The sequence below is a fragment of the Thamnophis elegans genome, chromosome Z (genome assembly GCF_009769535.1).
Source record: "Thamnophis elegans isolate rThaEle1 chromosome Z, rThaEle1.pri, whole genome shotgun sequence".
NCBI lineage: Eukaryota > Metazoa > Chordata > Lepidosauria > Squamata > Colubridae > Thamnophis > Thamnophis elegans.
Genome location: NC_045558.1, coordinates 92,864,872 through 92,889,859, shown reverse-complemented (window position 1 = coordinate 92,889,859; position 24,988 = coordinate 92,864,872). Strand labels below are relative to the sequence as shown.

The 24,988-nt window shown below is 35.6% G+C and overlaps 1 protein-coding gene across 3 annotated transcripts in view; it reads right to left on the bottom strand.

Moving 5' to 3' along the window:
• NSF (N-ethylmaleimide sensitive factor, vesicle fusing ATPase) overlaps nucleotides 1–24,988 on the bottom strand; it is a 66,710-nt gene that overhangs the window by 30,525 nt on the left and 11,197 nt on the right. For all 3 annotated transcript variants that reach the window (XR_004256933.1, XM_032236750.1, XM_032236751.1), the window contains exons 5-9: nucleotides 20,341–20,507; nucleotides 18,704–18,811; nucleotides 17,587–17,662; nucleotides 11,094–11,249; nucleotides 764–963 (exon numbers count right to left, since the gene is read on the bottom strand). Coding sequence is in view for 2 of the 3 variants with exons in the window: in XM_032236750.1 (XP_032092641.1) it covers nucleotides 764–963; nucleotides 11,094–11,249; nucleotides 17,587–17,662; nucleotides 18,704–18,811; nucleotides 20,341–20,507 (707 nt within the window). In the remaining variant the exon portion in view is untranslated. The remainder of the gene's footprint in view (nucleotides 1–763; nucleotides 964–11,093; nucleotides 11,250–17,586; nucleotides 17,663–18,703; nucleotides 18,812–20,340; nucleotides 20,508–24,988) is intronic.

The window sequence follows — 24,988 nt, the reverse complement described above, 5'->3', positions numbered from 1 at the left end:
ATCCTCTGAGGTAAATTAGGCGGAGGGTATATAAAGGACAGAGAATAACATACTGAATTTTCCACAATTAATGGTAGATTTCTTTCTCCAATCCTAGTACAGTTCTTTAATGACTATATCACAGTGGTTCCAGATATTAAAAAGCATTTTCTGAAGGATTCTATGTATCCTTGCACTGTTTACTGACTTTTCAAATCAACTAGTTAGTCTCTGTGGGAACAAAAAATAACAGCCCTATTTGCAAACTGAATCAACTCTCCTGTCTCAGTCTTCCTCCACTCCATTCTATAGTTAGGGTAGCCAGACACATTGCTACGCTAAATTTCCAAATGAAAAGATTTCTAAAATTGACTGACAGTCATTGGAATAGATCCAAATTCTTTTCCTCCCCTAGAATACCCACATTAACAAAATTGCAATCCCATGAGCTACTACATCTCAAACTGTATATCACAGAGGCTGTTAAAAATAAAATATATCTTTGCCATTTCTTTCACTCATTAGGTCTAGTTATTTTTAATTGGGGATCGTTTCTGCCCAACTTTACTCAATTTCATTGTTTATGAGAACAGGAAAATATGCCATACAATGATGCAATCTCAAGCCACAAATTTCTTAATAATAATTATTACATGACATGAAGAAAAAAAGTTGCCACAAATTGCTCCTGTAGCAGTTAACATATGCTCTGATGATTCTACTACTAGCTTGAATCCTAACTCAAACAGAACACCATGTAATTTTTTTCATGTTTCTAAATTACCCTCTTTTGTTCTTCTTCAGCATCTGCAAAGAGCTTGCGAATGTTGGCCTCTGATTCTCCGACATATTTGTTAAGGATTTCGGGCCCATTCACAACTTTTGGCTCCCTGGCATTCAACATTTTGCCAATCTGCCTGGCCATAAGTGTCTTACCACAGCCAGGAGGACCGTATAAGAGGATACCTTTCACATGTTTGCAGCCTAAAAAGAAAGAAGAGAAAACACAATCATGAAACAAACAAAGAAAATCTTTTTTTCGCCAGAACAATAATGGGTGCAAAATAGAGCAGCAATTATTACTTGCTATTTATATCACAGTTTACCAGAAAACTGATAAACATATCATCTTACCAGCTGTCTATTTTTAGGCTTTCCTCCATACGTACAATTCAAAATCATAGGTATTACTATTTAAAATTACAGACAGGTTTGGATCAGAACAGAACTTATTCCCACTAGCCCAATAAATCTGCCCATCAGCCATTTTTGGAGACTGCTAAAACTGCTTTTATCTTCTGAGGGGCAAAGGATGATAACGGTATCCAGGCACTGGCTCAGAAATAGAACTATCTGCATTTTTTTTTCTTGGCAAAAATATGTAAAGGAAATCTTAGTGGAGGCTATAAATCTAGTAAGTGAAAGAAGAGGAGTGACTAAATGAAAGAGATAGGTACATGACCTTATTTCTGTAGAAGGAAATCTGAAATTAGAGCTATAAAGTTTCTTTCTGTAATTGTTGGGGAGTTGGGGATGAAGCACATGGTAAACATCCCTCTGATTTCAGTAACTCCTCCAGAATACCTCAGCTGAAGCAGATTATTTCCCTTTTTTGTTTCAGTCACACAATTATTTTCGTCATAGATTTTTATATTTTTTGAGATATCCCAGCATGTACTGAAATTAATACCTTATTTTGGGGTGATTTTCATTTCTTTTCTAAGAAACGTTATGAGTTTATTGTTTACAAAGATATACAGAAACATGCTGCTAAAGAGCTTCTTGGAGGCTTCCAGAAGGAATCTTCTAAATATGTTTTAGATTTCAAGGAGACATCTTCCTCTTTTCTGTTCTTTTGTAATTATCCCTTTAATGCTAATTAGGCTAAACAATTCAAGGGTGGAATGGGTTCTATCCCAACACTTTTTTTATTGCAGGGGAAAGACGTAGAACCAAATTTTTAAATCTCATGTTATATACTTACACAGACACACATCAACTCTAGCAGTCACCTCCAAAAATTACTAGCTATTATGAGATGAAGAAGACTAATCCTCTTCCTTTCTTCACAATTTTGGTGAACACTTTAAAATTTTCATGGCTCATCTGGTTAATTATTAGGCTCAGAATCTGCCAGTGTCCTGTATTCTGCTTTTACAACTACTTTTAACACTTAGTACCAAAACAATGAGCTAAAATGCAGACATTTTCCAAATAGGAATATTGTAGAGAGGAAAGTATATGCATTTTATATATTATATTTATAAAAATAAATAATTTCTGTGCAACTAAAAGAAGTATCTAGAAAATGATGGATACATAAGAAAATTATTTCTGAATAATCTTGTTTCTAACACTCTCAGTCACCTGAGTCTATATCAAATGTACTAAACAGCAACATTAATTAAGATGAGTGGGGCCATCTTCTGATGCTAGGTACTACACTTAACATCCATATGCATGTGAGAGAATAGCAGGTGAGAAGACGAAGAAAAGTAGACAGGGCCATGCCACAAACAGAATATGGCTAGGATTTCCCAGTTTTTCCAATACTTAGGTAAGGCAATAAGTTTTTGTTTGTTTCTTTGTATTTTCATGTGTAATACAAGACTTAATGCATTACCCAAATGATTGTAATGAAGGAGTATATAAAACACAAACATAGAAAATGTTTATGTATTGGGATATGAAAATAAACTTACTGGCAGATGACTAAAGGGAAGCACAGTCAAAAGGGCTAACTTTATTTCCGGCAAGCAAGATTTGGGACCTTTCTGAAAATGAAGATGTTTTAATGTTTTAATCCTATGTTATTTTATTCTGATATTCTGGTACTGTAAGCAGCCCAGAATCCTTTGACAGAAAAAAAGGTGATGTACAAATTCAATAAATAAGATAAATTAAGAGAATGATATTATACCAAGTTTCTGAATTTTAGCTCAGGTGGGCTTTCAAGTTGGAAAGGCAATATCATTTTAAGATGGGCTGAGTCATAGCAACCAATAATGGCTATGACTCATACTGTTGACATCTGTAATTTTTTCTAATGCATCTGCTTTGCCATTACCTTGATGGGGAACCGGACAGAGAAAAAAATATTATTCAACTCTTAGGTATTTTAGAGAGACAGATAGAAAAGCAAACACTCAGTGCAAATGGGGGGAAGGAAAGAAAAAAAACAGTGGAGGTGAAAGACTAATTATACATATGAACCAGCAAGGTGGTGATAAATTAAAGATGATCCTTGTCAAATTAGTGTCAAAGAAGAACCTGTTAACTCAGCAGATAGGGAACACGATCTCTTGTGTAGCCAAAAATCAGTGAGGTGGGATTTGAATGATGAGTGATGCCAGAAAAGGGGAATCCCAGTTTACTGAGATGAGAGAGGCTACAAAAAAGCTATGAACAAGTCAGAACAGATTTTGTACAAACAAGTTTAGGGAATTTCTGTTGCCAGGCAAACCAGTGAATGTAATCCCTTGATGCTGTACACTAGCCTCTTATTGAAAAGGCAACAAGGTAAAAGGGATACACCCAAAATCTCATCTACCTGAGGTATGCCATTATCAAGCAACTGCATGTAACTAGAATGACTGAGAGTTTGCACAAGACACACAGATATATTAACTTTTATTTGATTGTGATACCAAAAAGTAATTCTTAAGGGCTTATGCACACTAATCCTCTGTGATAACAATAATTTACTCTGGCAGAAACTTCAATGCTACCGGACTTCAATGAAGAGGAAACTGACTTGGCAGAAAACTAAACTTTTCTTTTTAGTGTTAGAGATACTATTAACAATGAACCATTGCTATAAGAGCACAAATGAGATTTGCAACTTGACGTTCACCAGATGTTTCATACAACATCCATAGTCCTATACTACTAGGCAGGTTGATTAGGACTGAAATCCAACACCTCTGGAGAATACAAGGTTACTATTCCAATATTAGATTCTTAGGGCCGTTACTTTAAAGATTGGTCTACATATTTAGTTCTATTCCTTGGCAGCTATAGCTCTTATAAATAGGGATGTGTTAACGCAATTGTCAAATGTATGTTACTTTTCTTATGTATATTTCCCAATTTTTATAGGTCTTCTTGCTATCCCCTCGTGACTGCATACAAGAAATAAATCAAATTAAATCTACTTAGAGGAGTTTGCCTATAAATCTGTATAATTTAGATGTGGCCTTGTTTCAGATTCTGTAACCTCTGTTATAGATCTGCCAACTATTTTGCAAAGGAAATTTTTCATTGATTAAAAAGGAAAAAAAAATTCTTCAAAATTACTCAAATGACTCTTGTCCCTTCATCTTCATGAGACATCACGTGGAACTTCAGAATCAATAAGTTACACAGCAATTTAGCAAGCCCTGGTGAAAAATATCTGATGAATACAGTATCTTTATTTTCTAATTTTTATTTTCAAATCCTCCTATACCTAATATTTATTTTATTTTGTGTAAGCCTTTTGATTCCTGGTGACTGCATGGACTAGTTCCTGCATTTTTCTTGGCAAGGTTTTCAGAAGTGATTTGACATTGACCCTTCTTAGGGCTGAGAGAGGGTAACTGGCCCAAAGACATCCAGTTTGAGTTATGCGTAAGCTGAGTATAATATTCATGGTCTCCTGATTCTAGTTTGGCACAATAATCTCTACACCAAACTAGCATTCTTTTACCTACATATTTACATTTTTTTGTAATGGCCCTCAGAGAGTGTACATTTTTCCAGTGCATTTAATTTCTTTGAAATTTCTGAAACTCTTTACACATGAAATGTCTTACATAGGTTTTTTTGGAAAAAAAACCATAATTATAAATTATATTAAATAATCTGTTCCCACTTGGTTTCACTAATAGTTTTAAGTTATAGATTACCACTTTCATATCGGTTGAGATTCAAAGTGTATTATACCAGAATTTTAGTGAAACTCCTTTCATATAATTCTTATTATTATAAACTTTCCAAGATATTGTCTTAATTTGTAGGATATAAATGATTAAAATTAAGCCTGCCATCAATTTTAATTCTGAAGAGAGTAAATTTAAGCATTCAGGAAAAGGATGCTGCTGACAGCTGAGCACTAAATGTATTATAATTCTCTGGGAGTTGTCAATCTCTGCTACAGTTTATATAACAGACTAGTTGCAAAAATAATGTCCATCAAGACAAGAGGTCTGAGGAGAAATATCCCCGTGGAGATTCGTACCCTCACCACCGTCCAGACCTTCCGCACAGCCCTCAAGATCTGGCTATCCCGTCAGGCCTGGGGATAAGACCCTAATCTCGCCCCACCCGAATGCTGAATGAATGTTGTGTTTTATTGTTTTATTTTATTATATTTCACATTTTCTTTTTGTGTTTTGTCTTGCACTCCCTTCCTACAAATTGTAAGCCGCCCTGAGTCCCCTCAGGGAAAAGGGCGGCCCATAAATGTCAAATAAATGACTAAATGACTAAAATTTTTCTACTCCCTTATCCTTGATCTCTGACCATTACATATAACTTTCTTCTGAAATAGTGATTAAGGATAACCTACCAATATTACAAGTTTCTGTTTTATTGGTCCGGAGAACGTAAGTAATAAAAGCCACTGTAGTCTCCCAGCCATATGGGTAATGACACTGCTATTCAGACATTTCAGAAATGACAGCACAAACCAGGTGAAATAACCCAGTATGTTGAAGACATGCAGCCCAATCCTCAAATCCTACTTGATAAATTTTGATTCAGATGGGGAATATGCACTAAAAACAAATGTTTTGAAACCATTGATAACAAAGAGCAATAGGAATTTATAAAGGTGCCACACATATGAAATCAAGTTATCCTAGATGGGTATAGCACTTTGTAATTAATAATTCTAATGGAAGCAAGTCGTGAGGGTAATCAGACTAGGTCTCTAAATATGGGGAAGTCCATCTGAGACCTAACAGTACTAATGGACCTATTCCCTCCCCCTCCATAAAATTGCCTAACCCCCTTTTAAAATTAAAACTGTTCATCATTGCAAAAAAAAAATTCATCTGCTCTGAATCTACCAGTTATCAGAGGGCTGCCCAGAGTTTAGTATTTACATCAGCAAGGGTAAAAGTCAGTAGAGCTGATTGGCAGGAACTTCAGGAGCTGGAGATGCCACAGATTAAACCTGGGACCTTCTCCATACAAAGCCTCTAGGCTGGAATACTGCAATGTGCTCTACATGGGGCTGCCCTTGAAGAGCATCCGACGACTTCAGCTAGTTCAGAACGCGGCCGCGCGAGTGATTATGGGCGCACCACGGTTCGCCCATATAACACCAATCCTCCGTGAGCTGCGCTGGCTACCTGTTGATCGTCGGGTGCACTTCAAGGTCCTACTTACCACCTATAAAGCGCTCCATGGTAGTGGATCTGACTATTTGAGAGACCGCCTCCTGCCAATTAGCTCCCTGCGTCCCATCAGATCGCACAGAGTAGGCCTCCTCCGAATTCCATCCGCCAGTCAGTGCCGACTGGCGACTACGCGGAGGAGAGCCTTCTCAGTTGCAGCTCCGACATTATGGAACACCCTCCCCGTGGAGATCCGTACCCTCACCACAGTCCAGGCCTTCCGCACAGCCCTGAAGACCTGGCTATCCCGTCAGGCCTGGGGATAGGATTACTCTCACCCCGCCCGAATGTTGAATGAATGTTGTGTTTTTATGGATAATTTTCTTTTATTCACGATTTTTTTTTCCTTTAAGTCTTGTCTTGCACCCCCTTCCCCTCACTATTGTAAGCCGCCCTGAGTCCCTCCAGGGAAAAGGGCGGCATATAAATTCTTAATAAAATCTAAAATCTAAAAAAGCACACACTCTACAGTTGAGCCCTCCCCCACACTTTCACCTCTTTGCACCTAATAGCGGTCTCTGTACAAAATGTCCCCACCTGGCCAACATGGAAGACTCTGAAAACATGAAGACAGGCCTCCTTTCAAATAGAGAGGTGATGACAAACTTCAAAATGAAGCTACTCTGCATTTACATCTTATCTCCCTTCTGAGAGAAAAGCAGGCAGTGTATCCAAATGTCAGCATTGTTAACAGACAGCTTTTAAAACTCAGCCTCTTCCTTAAGATAGGTGTATCTAAATGCCTCTGCTTACCATCATTTGCTGATCAAAGGTCACTCCTTAAATAGGGCACCAGTTTCTAATTATTTGCTCACCCACTTGTAACACACAATTCACATGGGAAACTATGCTCATCAAAATAACAGAAAAAGATATTACAAGGTCCAAAGACAATGTTGTCAGTATGCCATTCTCAGTAGCTTGACATTTGATACAAATGAAAAGGAGATAAACCACATCATTAAGGTAGTTTGCAAATGCCAGTCTGAAATGCCATTTACAGGATTATTTGTTTTGCTTTAGCTCCCAATATCCCATTCACTCAAACTGCCACATTTCTCATATTGTTTAGTGCATGGCTAAGTGATATTCGTATAACAGAAATAAACCACATTGGGAAAAGAATTTAACACACAATTATTAGGCACAATAACTTGGCTGGTTAAGGACAATGGGATGTGTAGTTAAAATAACAGGCCTAGAAAGCTGTAAGTTTATGACAGATGCTTTAACAGGTTAGATTACAGAAATCACAAATATATACATGGAGAGGAGTGAGAGAGAGAGCCAAGAAATTTTAGAATTCTAATAGCATCATTTCTATAACATCTTACAGTATTTCATAAGCAAAAGGAGAAATGTTTGAAGATTATACTTCAAATATCAACAAGAAAGGACAAATGGGAGATGAGGAGAATACTGTATCGGATGTTAGCAAATGTACTTTCTGTATTTAGGCATGACTGCAAGTGGGAATTAAAATGAAAAGTTGCACAAGTTGCTTAGTTAAGGAAACTATTGTCCAGACTGAAAGTCCCAAATGCTTACATCAAGACATGACATTGGTCCAGGAAATATACTGTAATTCAGTGAAAATGACAGTATTATGGAATGTATTGAAAAATTCCTGTAGACATTTTTGTAATCAAGTTGTAAAAATTTCTGGCCTTCTTGTATCACCCATATCCAATGATAAGAGTCAGAGCAAGTAAATTTATACTCTAAGGCAGATAAGATAATAGCTAAATGCATTGTGGCTCTTTCTAGTGATTACAAAGTTTCTGAGCATAATTTCTATTGGCCTCCAGTGCTATAGTAAAACCAAGACCACCTGCAGGAAAAATGACAATGAAAGAAGATGAATTGGAACCAATAGACCCTCTAGGATTTATGCAAACTGGAGAACAATTATCTCTTCTGATGGAATGCAAACAAAATCAGATTAAAGCAAGAATTCCTAATGCGTATTGAGAAAAGCCCTGGGCTAAAAATAAAAATTGCACATATTTAAACATAACTTGAGCCCAAAAGTGGGACTGAGAGCTTGCTTTTTATTATTATTATTTAACTACATTTCATTTACTGTAATTTTAGGCTTTTAGCAAAATCACAGCTGCAGAGGAGACACACCAACAGCCTAACTTTCTAAGAGCTCGAAATGAGAAGGCAGCCCAAAACGTGCTTGAAGATTACAGAATAGGCCACCAGCATTGATGGGTTACAGCCCACTTAACCTTACTTTCAGCCATTGAATTCTAAATTTTATATTATTGATCCATAATTGCTAGCAATTTTCTATAGGTTTTAAAAATCTAGCATGAGTATTTATTGTAAAATACAGAGCTATAAATCTAGTGTTATTTTCTGCCATACGCTTCTTTGACACAAGTAAACTTACACACATGTCCATTCTATTTTGGAGTTGATTACAATATTTACCCATCAAGCATTGCTTTCATTAACTCAGGTTTATGGTGTGGCAATATTTATTAACATTCCTAGAAACTGCAGTTATGGAAAATGCTTCTGGGTATTATGTATAGGAAGATCCTTATTTCCTTAAATGATCAGATCATTGAAATGATATTTAAGGACCTTAATTCACAAATATTCAAAGTTATTTGTGGATAAATAAAAAATACAATGAAAATCACATGATCTGGGAAATGATAAAGAGGCCTAATATACCTTAAACATTTACATTTATTGCAGTAAGGATTTTATCATTTGATACTGCTGATTTTTTCCATTATGCATAGATTAGTCTTTAAGAAGCCAGAAGTTTCCTCATTTTGTTGTTAAACTCCAACTAATAAGCTTCCCTTTGGCATTTGAGAAGAAGAGTCAATGCAGTTTCTTCACTGTAATAAACTTGTTTCTTTCTCCATACTGCATCTTGAATAGTTACTATTCACTTCAAAGATAAACTAGATGATCTCAGGATGAAAGCTACCTCCAATTCTACCATTCCATATCTATGGCCTCATAATAGGCATGTCTTTGTGGATTCGGCAGAGTGTAGTTGATTTATATTCCTGTTTTTCCCCCCACTTCATTTTACAAATGGAAGAATTATAGAACCCCTATTCTGAAGCAAACTGTAATGCAGATGATCAATCCCGCCAGGCTACACAGGTGGCACATTTATCATTTTTCATTTTTGAGGCAGAAGAACAGAGAAATGAAAACATAGAGAGGGAGAAGATCTTCTCCTGCTATACATAGACTCTAAGTTTTTTTTCTTTTCCCCTCATGAATTATTATGGTAAACCTGAACAGATGTCAACCTGGCATTTGAGCTCTGAAATATAGTTGGAAAAGCAAGTTATAACTAATGCAGAGAAAAAGGATGGGTGTCAGGAAGCAGCCCTCTTCTTCAAATTTCAGATAAGTTTCTCTTGCCTAAGGGAGGGGACTGTCGGGGAAAAAATGGAACTGCAATGGGAAGTTTTGCTTACTAAAAAGCAACTTCTTTATTTGAAAACGACTGTAGCTTATCAGGGGAAACAAGCCTTTTTAGGCTATAAGAGCCTCAATCCCCATCATCTTCTGTCAGGAAGTCACAAATTTGCTGACTTCTGAAAAATTAACTCAGTCCATGGCCAACAGAAATTTAAGAAGTGTAAACTGGTTGAGGTAGAACTCCATGAGACAAAGAATGGCTGCCCACTGTATCTCTGCCATATCTTGTCTACTTTCCCTTCCAATCTATAATTTTGGAAGATTGCCTGGACAAGTCCGTGTAGTTTTCTTGGCAAGGTTTTTCAGAAGTGGTTTACACATTGCCTCCTTCCTAAGGCTGAGAGAAAGCCACTGGTCCAAGGTTACCAAGCTGGCCTTATGCCCCAGGCAGAACTAGAACTCATGGTCTCCTAGTTTCTAGCCTGATGCCTTAACCACTACACCAAACTGGCTGCCTTGTGTCCTTAACTGCACTTTAAAATGAAATATACTGAAGCATAACAAAGGAATGTTTCCAATTTTAATTAAGAAGTAAGCTTGCATCATTAGACATTTAAGCTGGCAGAGTAGCCAATCTAGAAACTGTTCTAGAAACAGTAAAAATAATATAATTTTATCTTTGTCTTGTTAGTTGAATTGTTTTGTACGAAAAAACAGTTTATCCAATCCTGCCCATTTCCTTAGATTGATTTGAAAGTGATTAAATAGATACTTACTGTCATAGGAGGAGCCTTTAAGTCTTCACTTTAGCTAAGTGAAATTTTTAATTCGTACTACATAAGCACTTTAAAGCTAAGCAAACATTGAATTGGCTATGTTGGCAGACTGAATATGTTTCAAATCTTTAAAGCAGGGATCCCCAAGTCCCAATCCATGGACCGCGCCACGGCATGCCAGAAACTGGAATGTGCAACAAAACCACTCTCCCTCTGGTCTGTAGAAAAACCTCTCTCCATGGAACCAATCCCTCGTGCCCAAAAGGTTAGAGCCCACTGCTTTAGAGTATCTGTTGATTGTGCAATGAACATACTATCATCCACCCAGCTATTTTTATTGACCTTACCTAGTTTAGAGCTATGGGGAAACTATCTCACAAATCTTTTCTACATTTCTTGCTATGACAGTTTTTATATTTCATTTCTCTCAATCCATATTTTCATCCTTGCACTAGCCCTTATTGTGTTCTTTTGGACAGGGCTGTAATTTCTGTGATGTGCACTGGGGGTCATATAATATCGTTAACATCTACTCATGTTTATGTTTGGTACAAACCCATTTGCTCCACAATCTCAGGTGGGAATACTCGAGAGGCAAATGCCCTTCGGAATATGTCAGAAAATTCTTTATCAAGACCTCCAATACCCATCTTCTCAAAATTCCAATCAGGGTTGATGATAGACTGACGATTTTCACGAGTTTTGGATTTGCCTGCAGGAAAAAAGAGCAAATTCAAGGCCAATAATTTTAATCAGAACTGTTATAGATGGCTACGATACATTTCATACACTATTACATATGTCTGATGCACAGAACAGTTTATTAAGAACATGAGCTAAGAATTATTTCAAACTTATTTAGTTAAGAATAGACTGAAAGATTGCAGAAAACTTCATTAAAATAGAAAATATTACCCTTGTCTAAAATGTGTTTGCATGTATACGCACACTCAAACAAAACATACATACAGTATATCTTCAGACTTAACAAGAATTTAGTTAGCCAAGCTCGCCATCATTTCATCATGTTTTAATAAATTATGTATGTAGGTGTAGATTGCATACAAACAAAAAGCACTATTTTAAATTAGTTAAAGCATTCTTTGTTTTTTTATACGTAAAGGATCTAATAAGATATAATAAGTCACAGAATCATATAATAATACATCACAGAGACTGCACTAGATTTCCTATATTTTAATGGGGACAGTCCAGTACACCATGCTGAACTTTTGATATTTGCTCATGACCTGACATGTTATGAAAGATTATTGAAATATCTGAAAACCTTACTTTTCCTTTTGTTTAGGAGAACCAATTTTCTAGATTTCATAGATTTGGAAATATTTTTGAAAACACTGCAGAGCACTGTAGTCATCTAAGCGATTGTGTTTTCCATCACTCCAGCAGCTTTCCTCTAAGAATAATATTCTAACAATGCCAAACTAGAAATCTATCCATGATTAACTTGAGGTTGAGAAACAAAGAATGTTCTCTTCCTTCCTCCTTCTCTTTATCTATCTTTCATATTTCTTATCCACCCATCTCCCTCAGAGAGGAGCTCTGGTTCGTATACGATACACTTTGGCATAAGGAAACTGACAAGAGAGGCACAATAGGCATAACACCCTTATTTTTTTGCAGGAGATTTCATCAACAATTTGTTTCCAATAATGACTTAATTAATTTGAAATAGTAATTAATAAGTCAAAAATCTGAATGAACTTTATAAATTAATATTAGCACCCAAGGTTAATTTTAAGAAACTATAAATGACTAAAGAGCAAAAATATATTTTTCTCAATGCATGAAAGGGGGGGGGGAGAGAAGATGTATTTAACCACTATGTATTAAGGGGCCAGTATATCTAACTATTCTAACCATAAATCATTCTAATGGGCACAAAGAAAGTTACTTATATATTTCTACACAGGAGATATAGTAGTTATTGGTAAATTAGATCCTGCCCTTCATTTCACCAATCCATTTTGAAAACAAATTAGAATTAAAAATCGGTCTCACATTTTTCTTAAAACTAAAAGGGAAAGAAGAATTTAGAAAACCATAGTAATGGCTGCAATAATATGCATCATCTTATGTATGCCTATTTATTGTTGCAGAGCCTTTTATAACACCAAATTCTTTCCTGCAATAGTCTCACATGATAACTCTTCTGGGGCCCAGAAATGTGCTTTAAACTGATAGAGCTCAGCCCCTTCACACAAAAATCGGGTTTTTTAAAATTTGAGTAAAATAACTGAAGAGAAAACAGAACATTGTTTCTACAACACTTGGGAATCAAGAATGTTGGCTGGGCTGTTGCAAATGGCTCAGAGTTCTAACAATCTATTCAGCTAATGTACTTCCCGCTTCTGCCTTCCATTAAATTTCTATCTTGAAAAGCCAATCTAGCAGGCCTATCGTTTGTAAGGTACATCACCTAGGGAGTTAAAGCTGGTGTAATTCAGTCTTCTTGAACTTGAGGATCTATTTTAAGGTGTGGAATTCACCTCCCAGAATTTTTCAGTTAACATTGAAATCCTGGGAACTGAGGTCTACACTATTTATATGGCAAAGTCTGTCAAGCTTTTTAAATAATATTTCTATTATATTTTCACAAAAGAACAGATAAATGACTCAGACCAGTCAGTGGAACCTAGGTGAAATAAAGGATTAAAAATAAAAAGGAAGACTAAGAGTTGACATGAGTCCAAGTAAGAATGAAGGGAAAATAGGTAAGAAACAAGGATAAGAAAAAGGGAAGAAAACAAATCTACAGCAAAAACGGCTAATTAGAGAAGGAGTTTGAAAAATGTACTGGTACGGAGATCTAGAACACCTGAATGCTTTGGACAGTTGTGCTGTGAGGATTGATAGAGTCTGACAAAATCCAATCTAGGAGTTCACATGTACATTACATCCCTTTTTTCTTCATCAGTTCTTCTTGCTCTTGCTCTCTAATTCTCATTGTTCCTAGCACTCTATAATCTCCATGGATGAGGGCTAACAAGCTTGTACTCAACCCGGAGAAGACCGAGTGGCTGTTGTGTTTTCCTCCCAATAATTCGATCAGTGTTCCATCGCTCAGGCTGGGGGATCAAATTTTATACCCCTCAGAGAGGGTTCGCAACTTGGGAGTCCTCCTGGATCCACAGTTGACTTTCGACCACCATTTGACGGCTGTGACCAGGGGGGCATTTGCCCAGGTTCGCCTGGTGCGCCAGTTGCGACCCTACCTGAACCGGGAGGCCCTCACAACAGTCACTCGGGCCCTTGTGACCTCTAGGCTGGAATACTGCAATGTGCTCTACATGGGGCTGCCCTTGAAGAGCATCCGGCGACTTCAGCTAGTCCAGAACGCGGCCGCGCGAGTGATTGTGGGTGCACCTCGGTTCGCCCACATAACACCTATCCTCCGCAAGCTGCGCTGGCTACCTGTTGATCTCCGGGTGCGCTTCAAGGTGCTACTTGTCACTCATAAAGCCCTCCATGGTAGTGGATCTGCGTACTTGAGAGACCGCCTCCTGCCAATTACCTCCCTGCGACCAATTAGATCGCATAGATTAGGCCTCCTCCGAGTTCCATCTGCCAGTCAGTGCCGACTGGCAACTACACGGAGGAGAGCCTTTTCAGTAATAGCTCCGACCCTTTGGAACGACCTCCCCGTGGAGATTCGTACCCTCACCACCGTCCAGACCTTCCGCACAGCCCTTAAGACCTGGCTAGCCCGTCAGGCCTGGGGATAAAGCTAATTTGTCCCCACCCGAATGATGAATGAATGTTGCTTACTATTTTACTTCTATGTATTGTTTGTGTCTATTGTCTGTACCCTCCCTTCCTTATTTTATGTAAGCCGCCCTGAGTCCCCTCAGGGAAAAGGGCGGCCTATAAATACTAATAAAATCCTAAAAATCCTAAATCCATGCCCCACACACATTCTTCCTATTTCATATGGTTGCGTTTTGGCATCTTTTTTCTTAAATGCAAAACTACACTGGCCCTTGACATGTTAGTTTCTCCAAAAGGTCTTAAGGAGGAGTGAAACAGGAACTCTGCTGAAGTATTTTGTTATTATGTGCAACATATTGGACAATGGTATCATATAACCAGGGGTGGGTTTCAACCGGTTCGCGGCGGTCCCTGCGAACTGGTTGGTCGGCGAACCCGGAAGTAAGTAACTTCCAGGAATGGCGAAGGGGCCACCCGCCCGCCCGCGCTCCTTACCCGGTTTTGACGAGTTCTGCGCTTCCACGCATGCGCAGGACGCATACAGCGCCTGCGCGATCCTCCAGGAGCAGCTGGAGCATCGCACAGATGCTAGTACACATGTGTGCACCGCGCGCGTGCACGAGGACGCCGCCAGCTCCATTCCAACCGAACCGGTTGGAATGGGGCAAGAAACCCACCCCTGCATATAACCATGTCAGAAGATCTAGATAGCAATAGGCCAGTGATGGCGAACCTTTTAGACACCAAGTGCCCAAACTTTGCATGTGTGCATGCCCAAACTGAAAGGTGCATGTGTGTGCAAATGCACGCATGAGCAGACATGCACATGCACAAACATGTGCAGGTGCAAGCACAGATATGTGCACATACGCAGCAGAGACCTGAAGACCAGCTGGCCAATGGGAGGCAGGGCACCCCAACACTGGCAGCGCAGTAAGAGGTAAGATTTTTTTGTTTTGTGAGCTTCTGTTTCGTCATTTTCAGGGAAACAGAGGTTCACAAAAGAAACATCACAGAGATCTGATCTGGGGGGATGGCGCATGTGCCAACAGAGAAGGCTCTCCATGCCACCTCTGGCACGTTGCCATAGGTTCACCATCACTGCAATAGGCCTATGGCTTTGGAGTCAAAATAAAAAAAAGTGTTCAATGAATTGGCAATTTGCAGGCTACAAGAATTTGACCAACAAAAAAGTGGAAACAAGAATGAGAAGGAATAAAGAAAATAATGGGGGAAGTACAAGACCACAGTTAGAGCTTTGGTTATGAGGGGCTGTATAAATTGACAGGAAGGAAAGTACGAAGGCTTGAACTCATATATTAAAGAATCAAAGGTAAGGGCGGGGGGGGGGGGAGAAGGATTATGTCTTTACTTTAGTCTAGATTTGGAGGGGGGGCAGACTTCATTGTTATCATTCTTGTCTATGAAAAAGGTGCAGGGAGGTCATAGGGAAATTCATTAAGAGAATTAAGGTAAATGGTTAGCTTTTAAGTTGCAGGGCTCTAGTATTTTATGTTATTTCCAAGGAAGCAGCAAAATTAACCACTCAGCTTTTCCATTTTATTTTTCTTATTCGATACTGCCACATCCTGGCCATAAGTGGTATTTGAAACTCTGACAGCAAAATAATTGCAGCTTTTCTTTCATTCCACAATACATGATTTATTAACCATCAAATCCCACAAGCATTCTCCAATCCCAAAAAATGGTTATAACATAGCAAACCCAAACATATTTAGTAGAGCCAGCAAAACAATGCAAGTTTCTGCTAAATTAGGAAGATAATTTTCAAAAATATACCACAAATTTATTTAAAACACAAGGTTGTCATAAAATGTAATATTTATCAGGCTATACAACATGTAATCATAAAAGCATGTATAGATTGTTCCCAGATCCTGATAAAATCCTTCAAATGTCAGATTACTAGCATATCTATATTATCAGCCTTTTACCTAGGCATGGCATACTGCATATAATAAATCCAGAGGTAGAATAAATCCAGAGAATAATTTCCCACATCCAAATGAAAAAAATGAAATAAAATGTAGAAAATCCCTTAGTATTCAATCAGTTTCAATGAAATGACTTTCCCAGGGGTCATCAGTGATGTGGATTTTTGTCATCTGAAGAAACAGCAGAGAAAGGAACTGTCTAGCCAAAATATGATATAATGGTTAAGGAATTTGACCAAGACTTGAGAAACCCAGATTCCTCATTCAGCCAGGCAGACACATTGATCTAGGGCAATCATTGTTTCTCAACCCACCCATCCATAATGGCTTTGCTGGGAAGACAAGATTAGAAGAGTACTATATATGCCACCTTGAGATAAAGAGTGAGATATATACCGATCATAAGCCTCATTGTCATTGATTCTAAGTCCCCTCAGGATAGAATACAATTCTACATGATCAATAAAATAGAGAGGCTGTACAAGAACAATTGGCAGCATCAACATACAACAGTCAGTATATCTGTGAAGAAATATATATATAACAAATCAGTGGTAGGTTGCCAATTTTTTACTACCAGTTCGGGCACGCAAAAACATCTGGGTGGGTGGGCGGCAGAGCCTCTACTACCGGTTCCCACAATCCAGGCCGAATCAGGAGCAACCCACCTCTATAACAAATGTATTTTAATATGTATTTCCCATGATGTATTTGTTTTTGCCAACTTTCCTCCTAATGCATCTCTTTAATTTGCACATTTTTAGATATTCTTAGTATATTTACTAAAAAGGAGTACATTTCTAAAAGCAGTTTAAAAATGAAATAAATGTATTTAACCACCATTCACTTTATATTTCAATTCAAAGGAATATGACTAAAATAGATTTATCTAAGAATGTGAGCCAACAAAGGTATCTAAAATTTATAAATGCCAATAAAAAAAGTAACTGGGTTCACATTCTCATGACCTGGCTATAGGATCTTTGATTATTAAGTGGGTGACATCTCTCCTTATACTTCTGGATACTGAAACTTTTTCCATGCTTCTTTTAAAGGCTCAAAAATGGTAATTTTCCTTTGCATCTAGTTATTACCAACTCTTTTCTATATTCTTGTTTTTCTTAAACCAAGATGTCATTAGTACCTTTGGTTAAAAAACAGTGTCTTCAGGAAACTGAAGCATCTGATGTTTGTAGCTCCTAAAAGCTTATCCCCTTTAATAATATCTGTTGGTCAGAAAAGATGAACTTGACTTCTACTACTACTAAATCCATATAAATGGGGAGACAGACTAGTTAAAAATGGATTAATAACTTTTGTGACTTCTAGTTGGAATCCAAAACTATTTCTCATCATTAGACTTACCAATAAGAGTGAGAGAAGAACTCTCAGCCTTCTCAAATGCAACTTGACTATTTCCCACAACAAGACCAATTTCAATCTAAGCATGGAAACAAAATACACAAATAAAAGCCTTTAGGAATAATGACATTTTTAATATTTCCCACTGAGATGCAGAAGGCAAGAAACAAATTGGCCAACAACAGAATATAAAGTTATTTTAATCCGACTGGCATTCTGCCTTTACGCTATTTTCAGCAGCATGTTTAAAGGAGGCTAATTCATGATTATCTGCTCCCTGCTCAAACTATGAAAACAGGAAGAGGATCAGGCATCTAAGATTCTAGAAAGGAAAACAGCTGCCAGCACAGAAGGTAGATGCAGAAAATACCATCACTCACACTGGGAAATGATACAAGTGGGAACAGAACAATTCTAATATAAGAACATAATAAAGTAAACAAAATTTGCCATATTTATATATGACTAATATACATGATGTACATTTGGCACAGGATTTGATCTCGATTTCTAGAAGCATTGTTGAGCCATATGCTGTTTCTTAAAGTGTTTATTTTCTGTATTATTTCTTCAACTTTTCAAGGTTGGTTTGATTTTCACTGAGTATGAAATTCTCTTCTTAGTCTGAGAACTAGGATTGTGATAGTTTTGCATGGTTCATTTTATGAAAAATTAATGTTAATTCACCAAATAATAAAAGTACAATGCTTTCCTCCCTTTAAAAATCAAATAATTACTTTGTTTGGGGTGCCTTTTGTTTAGATTTCAGACAATTTCAGAGACACAGTGATGACATCCCGGAATCAGGAGGATCTGAACTCTGCAGTTCATTTTTCATCTTAACATGTCAGCTTGTTTTGTAAGAAAATCAAGTTTTCAAAGACTTCAATTTTTCTGCCAAATTTCAAGAGATGTGGTCTTGGAGAATTATAGGAACCCCTCAAGCTTGCTCAATCAAATGAGATATTCAGATATAATTAATACAAAATTGGCCAAAGTACCAGCAAGAAGTCCACCACAAGTGCTCTTTCCCAAATTCTGGGGCTTGAAAGTTCAGATGCTATTTTTCATGTCATGATCTTTGTCTTAAGACTGTATACATATACAATTTGCAACTTACCTTCTGTTTTTTACTTGCGGTAGAATCTCCTTTAAGAATACTAGGATCCATAGCTTCAATGTCCTTGACCAATAAGCCAAAAAGTTTGTCATTAAAGCTAAATACAAGCTGCAGGAGTAAAGAAAAATACACATTAAAATAATATAGCAGGATAGACAACCAATATTCCACATACAAAATTGGGCAATATGGTTTATCCTAGTTATCAGGAGATGGTACATTGTATGGTACATACCATGAAGATCAGGGCCTCTGCTGATCTGCAAAGTACAGGCAGTCCTCAACTTACAACAGTTCATTTAGTAACAATTCAAAGTTATAACAGCACTTATGACAACCACGTGCATAGTCATATGAACAAAATTCAAATGTTGGCAACTGACTCATATTTACGACAGTTGCAGTGGCCCTGGGTCATGTGATTCGCTTTTGTAAGCTTCTTACGAAGTCAATGGGGAAGCGAGATTTACTTAATAAACAAGTAACAACTGCAGTGATTCAATTAATAACAATGGCACAAAAGATTAGAAAATGGAGCAAAATTCATTTAGCAACAAAAAATTTGGACTCAATTGTGGTTGTAAATCGAAGACTTCTTCTATAAATTGAACTACAGGTTGCTGAAAAATCACATCCCTAAGTAACAGTCTCTTCATGTCTCCTTTAATCACTATCAGGTTGTATCTTATATTATACAGTCTATCTGTTCATCCATCTTTATTATTAGATGGTGAGGGTAGAGAAAGAACAATGTCACTGATTATATTATAATCCAGAATTAAGAAAAAATGTTTTGGGTTAAAGAAACACTCCAACCATTCTTCATACACAATGGGAACTTTGGAAGTAATCACCTGAATGCATCTGGAAGGCATTGTTTTTCAATTTCAAACCCAATATCAATTATACCTTATTTACTTCTATTCTGTATTAATCACCTTGGGTACAAAGTCAGCTAAATCACTTTCTCTCAGCCCCAGGAAGGAGGTAAAGTCAGATTATTTCTGAAAAACCTGCAGGAAGTCTCTGAGAGTCAGACACAACTGAATGGAAGAAGAAAAACACTATTATGCATTCTTTGATCTCTTATAGCATGGATCACTGGATCCATCTACACTTAGCAGCAGAAATAATTTTAAGAAATGGTGAAAATATAACTTATTTTTTATTTTCTATTTTCTATTGCAATTATTATCCCATCTAATGGTTACAATAAACATATAGCTTGACTTGTACCATCCCTAAACAGGCCTAGCTAGCTTCTTCCCTTTTCTGCTCTGATAAATTTGGCTAAAGATTCTAGCAAGCAGAAGTCTTGTCCAACAAATGTTGCAGAATACTATGGATTACTTGAGATATTCTGGCTGCATAAATACATTATATCATTCAACAGCTTTTTAAGTGATGTCCTTTAAAATGTTGCCTACATCTAGGCATCAAGAGCCCAAAATAATCTCCAAAAGTTTGTAGCCTACAAAAATATATGTAAAAGCCAACAGAAAGCCTTTTATTATTTGCAATATAAAAGGAAGTGTATGCAACTTATCATTCATAATTATTCCATATCTTGGTATCAAATATAAAAGTTATTGCTAAGTGAGAAACATACAAATGTGTAAAACCATTGGAGCACGAACCTGCTGTCCAACTGTGAATGCTTGGTTATTGAATTGCTGGATGAACTCTGCTGCCATTTTGTCTGAGTCATAGGGATTTGAGTCAATACTTTTCTTCTGCAGGAAGTCTATCTCAATAGTCATAGTGCCAATACATTGCTTGGTCTTATCAAAGTTATACAAGGAAACTGTGAGAAAACAAAAAACATTCTTCAACCATGATTCTTTTTAGCAGAACTTTGTGCCCAAAGAAAATAAAAAAAAAACATTACTCATTTAATAAAAAACATGGATATTATAAATTGCTCATAATATTATGTGCCTCTAATGCACTGATTGATTGATTGATATTGCACTTATAAATGACTGGAGGGGGGGTAATTTAATTCTAAAATGAATATATGAGCCAAAAATGTCTTTTTAGAAGAAAATTTTGTTATCATTTTGTGTGAATTCTAAGAACTCTGCAGGTGCCTATAGACTTTTTATCCCTTTGAATCATTTGTGAATATTTAATTTCTTTTTTAATTAGCAACTTTCTAGATAGCAGGTTAAAGACGGTTAATCATCTGTTCATGTATAATGTCAAAACAAATGGTATGAAAATCTAAATGGTTTCTATTTGGAAGAACATACTCTTCCCCTAAAAAAAATAGATAATGAATACTCTGGTTTATGTTTATTTATTTTTAAACACAGATAAAACTATTAACACTGACATAAACAGGATAAGGACTATAAAACATTATTATTTTAATAATTCCAGAGACAAAATAAATTGAGCTTACACACTATATTTTATTTCTTTTTTTTTAACCGGTCCACATTTTTTTCACAAAACAATAAAGGTCCTTTTCAGTTAAGAAAATTTTTTATAAAAGACCACCAATACATATTAATATATATCTTTAAAGTCATAATTGTCCACAAAAAAAGTCTTTATCAAATCATGCTATTAATTCAGGCTTGGAAATTAAGATGGGGTTTTTAGCCAAATAAACCAGAGGGCTATCTTTTATTGTCTAAAGCAGGGATACATATTTTGGCTTACAATTCTTATGATAATTTCTTACAATCCATGACCATTTCTGAAACTAAATTCAAGAACATTTGGAAAACATCAAAGTGGCTATTATTGATGCAAAGGTATAAAATAATTATATATAGAATCTAAAAGGCTATCTTTAATTGATTTCTTTTCTCCTTCCAAAAAAAGTTTAACACCTGTTGACTTTTGGGCCCCGAATGTTGTTAATTTTATTTTTAAAAAATCACATTTTAATTTAACATTGAAACATGTTAATTCAGAATACAACCAGATGAAAAAAGGAAATTATGGGGGAGAAATAAAAGAAATGAAAGGCTTTTTGCATGATACTTTACTTTCTTTAATTACAATAATTCTTTAATTACAATAATCAATCCTATCCCTTCACAATTTTTTTCTTTCATTATGTCAAATCCTTCCTGCTCACAAAAAGAAAAATCTTAAATACTTACAAAATATCAACAATTATCACTTGAAGCACACAACAGGAAGTAATAGTAATGTTTTATACACGGGTGACACAATTATTTTATTGTTTTTGTTGGCTTTATTGTGATCAGTTTAGGATTACTGCATTTAAAATAGGTATCCATAATAAATTTAATAAGTAAATAAATGTGAAATTTAGCAGAAATAAAGGTATGATTGTTGCTACATTTGTATTTGCAATTAGTTGCATATTTGTATTGTGGTACATACATTTGTATTTGATTTGGGAAAGCCACACAATTCTTTTTCCCACATGTAACATGTTAGAAACGGGAGGGAATATTATTTGCAGCTGATATCATATAAATAGTCAGTCAACTCTACATACTTTGTAGAAAAATAAGTCTTAATAATGCTTAGAAGAATTAATACTTAACATTAGTTTCCTTCTATAATGAACTATCTTTCAGAATTGTTATATTTTATCATATTGTCACCAAGTGTGAAAAAAATATCCTGTTCCTACTTTTTTGAATTGTTTGTTATTCCAGTTATTTTAAAATTCTGAACCAATAAGGCATTTTTGACAATTGTTTCAAAAAAATTCATCTTTATTAAATCTTGCAATAAATATGAATTCTCTATCATCTGATCACTTTTTGTATGAACACTTTCATGAAAATAAATATTTAATACTGAAGCAAGTGGTAATAGGGCCAGAGTAAATCATCTATATTTATTATATACTATTACATGCTGTTTTTAATTACTGAATAATCTCTTATAAAATAACATCTATATTTGCATCCAACCAAAAATATTTTTGTAAACATTCTCTATGGCAATATGATTCAATCTGTAAACCAACTTAAACTTTTGGTTCCATAATAAATTTTATTATCAATAAGATTTGATATAGGCAGGCCATATTTTTCTTTCACATCTTGAATTCTAAATTTAATCAAAAATTGCATAACAAAATAAGGTGAGTTATTTCTCACAATCTATTCAGTTCTTATTGCTAATATTTGAAATAAAATATTGGCCTTGGGTAAAATGTTCATTTTTACCACAGATATTCTTTCTAACCAGAAAAAGTTTATTTTTTTCTATGTGATGATTTCTGCCATAAGTTTGTGAGTAATTATTCTTGAATAAATTTGGATATTTTTATAAATCTATCAATAAAAAAGATAAAATGCTTTTTGTTACTTAGACCAACAAATATCTGTTTTGGATTAAATTTTATAATAAACAAGTAGATGGATTATTTTTCTAAAGGATATTTAGGTCTCCATGTGTTTAAGAGAAAATGCAAAGACATGCAGTGTAGAATACTTTTCCTATTCATTTCCTTTTGTAAGAACCAGAGTTGTAAATATTTTAAGAGAAATATTAGTATCACCAAGAACCTGCATGTCTCTCATTGTAATTTTCATAAGATTTTGCTTCACTATTGTTTCAAGCATTAATTGCAGCAACTGCATTTTTCCCCAGTTCCATGTGAACTCCCTGTTTCATTAAGCACATATTTTCCAAATTCCCTTCTCTGATTCAGTGCATTTTTTCCTGTCTGCTAGGGGCCACAAACTTTTGATCTCTCTATGTTCTAGCAAATTAATTGTCTTTTTTAAAATATAGACTTTTATTAGACATACATATGTATTTCCCTTTTTCAATTTTCAACAATCTCTTCCCTTTTAAATTGGTTTTTTTTAGTTCATTAATATCTGTTGAGAATATTTTTCAATTTTTAAATTAATTAATTAATTAATCCATGGTGTTGGCTATCAATTATCTTTATGAAAGGACAGCTACTGCTTGATCCATTATTTGATCTGTCTGGAAGTTCTTTAGCTTACTCCGTTGCTATTAATGATGCAAGTATTTTATTAATCTCTTGTATTATTGCTACCATTTCTAAAAAACCTTCAGATCAGATTGAGATGCCCATTTGCATTTAATCTCTCTTTTTTGGAGTTCTCAAAAACCTCATATCTCTTCACCTTCTATTCAATGACATCTGATAAAATCACATATGTTCAGGTTTTAAAGAATGCTACACCTTTTTAAAGCCAGCATTGCCTCAGCATTTCCTGATAATATATACATGGTAAGTTTCTTCTATATATTGTCCATGAGTTTATTCTGTAGATTTCTCAAATTTGTAATGATTCTTCTTCATTCAAAGTCATTGACAGTGAGGTAACATACATGTTTAAATTATCGCTTATCAATTATCAATATCATCTAGATCAATCTATTTTTTAAATAGGTGTTCCACTTCTCTTTCTAAATTATATCTTTTCAAAATATTATGGAATTCCTCTGAATTTTATATATTTTCTCTGACAATTTTTTTTTACTATTTATAATCTAGCCTCCATTTTATCTCTGACCTTCAGATTCCTTATCTGGAGGATAATACTTGTCATTCTGCATCTATATCTTGCCTATTTATTTATAGGCATCACATTTAATCTAGAAGCATTCATTACATAAGTAGTCAAAATGTATAACTTCTAGTCAGTTATAAAAGCATATTAAAATATTTCTAGCTTTTGTAATAATGTGCTTTTTATTTTATATTAAAAATTGCTATTACAAAAAAGGAGTAATGGAAATAAATGTTAAACATGGATAGATACAATATCTCTCCTAGCTGCCCATGAATGGACAAGTCCCTATACAATATTAAAGAATCAAGTCTCCCACTTCAAAGACAAAAAAAAAAGTTTTGCCATCAGCATGTTTCCTCAGATGCAATTGACTTAATTTCCTGTTTATGAATTTGGAGTTAACAACTGCATATATCAGGGACACAAACAGTATTGCAGAGAGTAGAATTCATTTTCTAATAACTTTGACAACTGTAGCAAAAATTAAGTACAGGTATCTCTCTTTTTGTCTTAATTGCAATCAGTTTTATTTCATTCGACAAAATTTTCAAAGCTTTTAAAAGGCTAACTGCATAGCTATGCCCTGAATTACAGTCACTAAAAATGAAAAAAGTGACAGTGGCAGAAATTAGAATATGCCACACAAAGGTGTATATTTCCATGCATCAAACATAGGAAACAACCTCCAAATTTAGATACAGGTGGGAATTATACCATTGCAATCACTAATTAGCCTTCCTGTTTTGTAAGTATCTACTTTGTAGGAAAAGATTTCCACACTCCCTATGGGAGA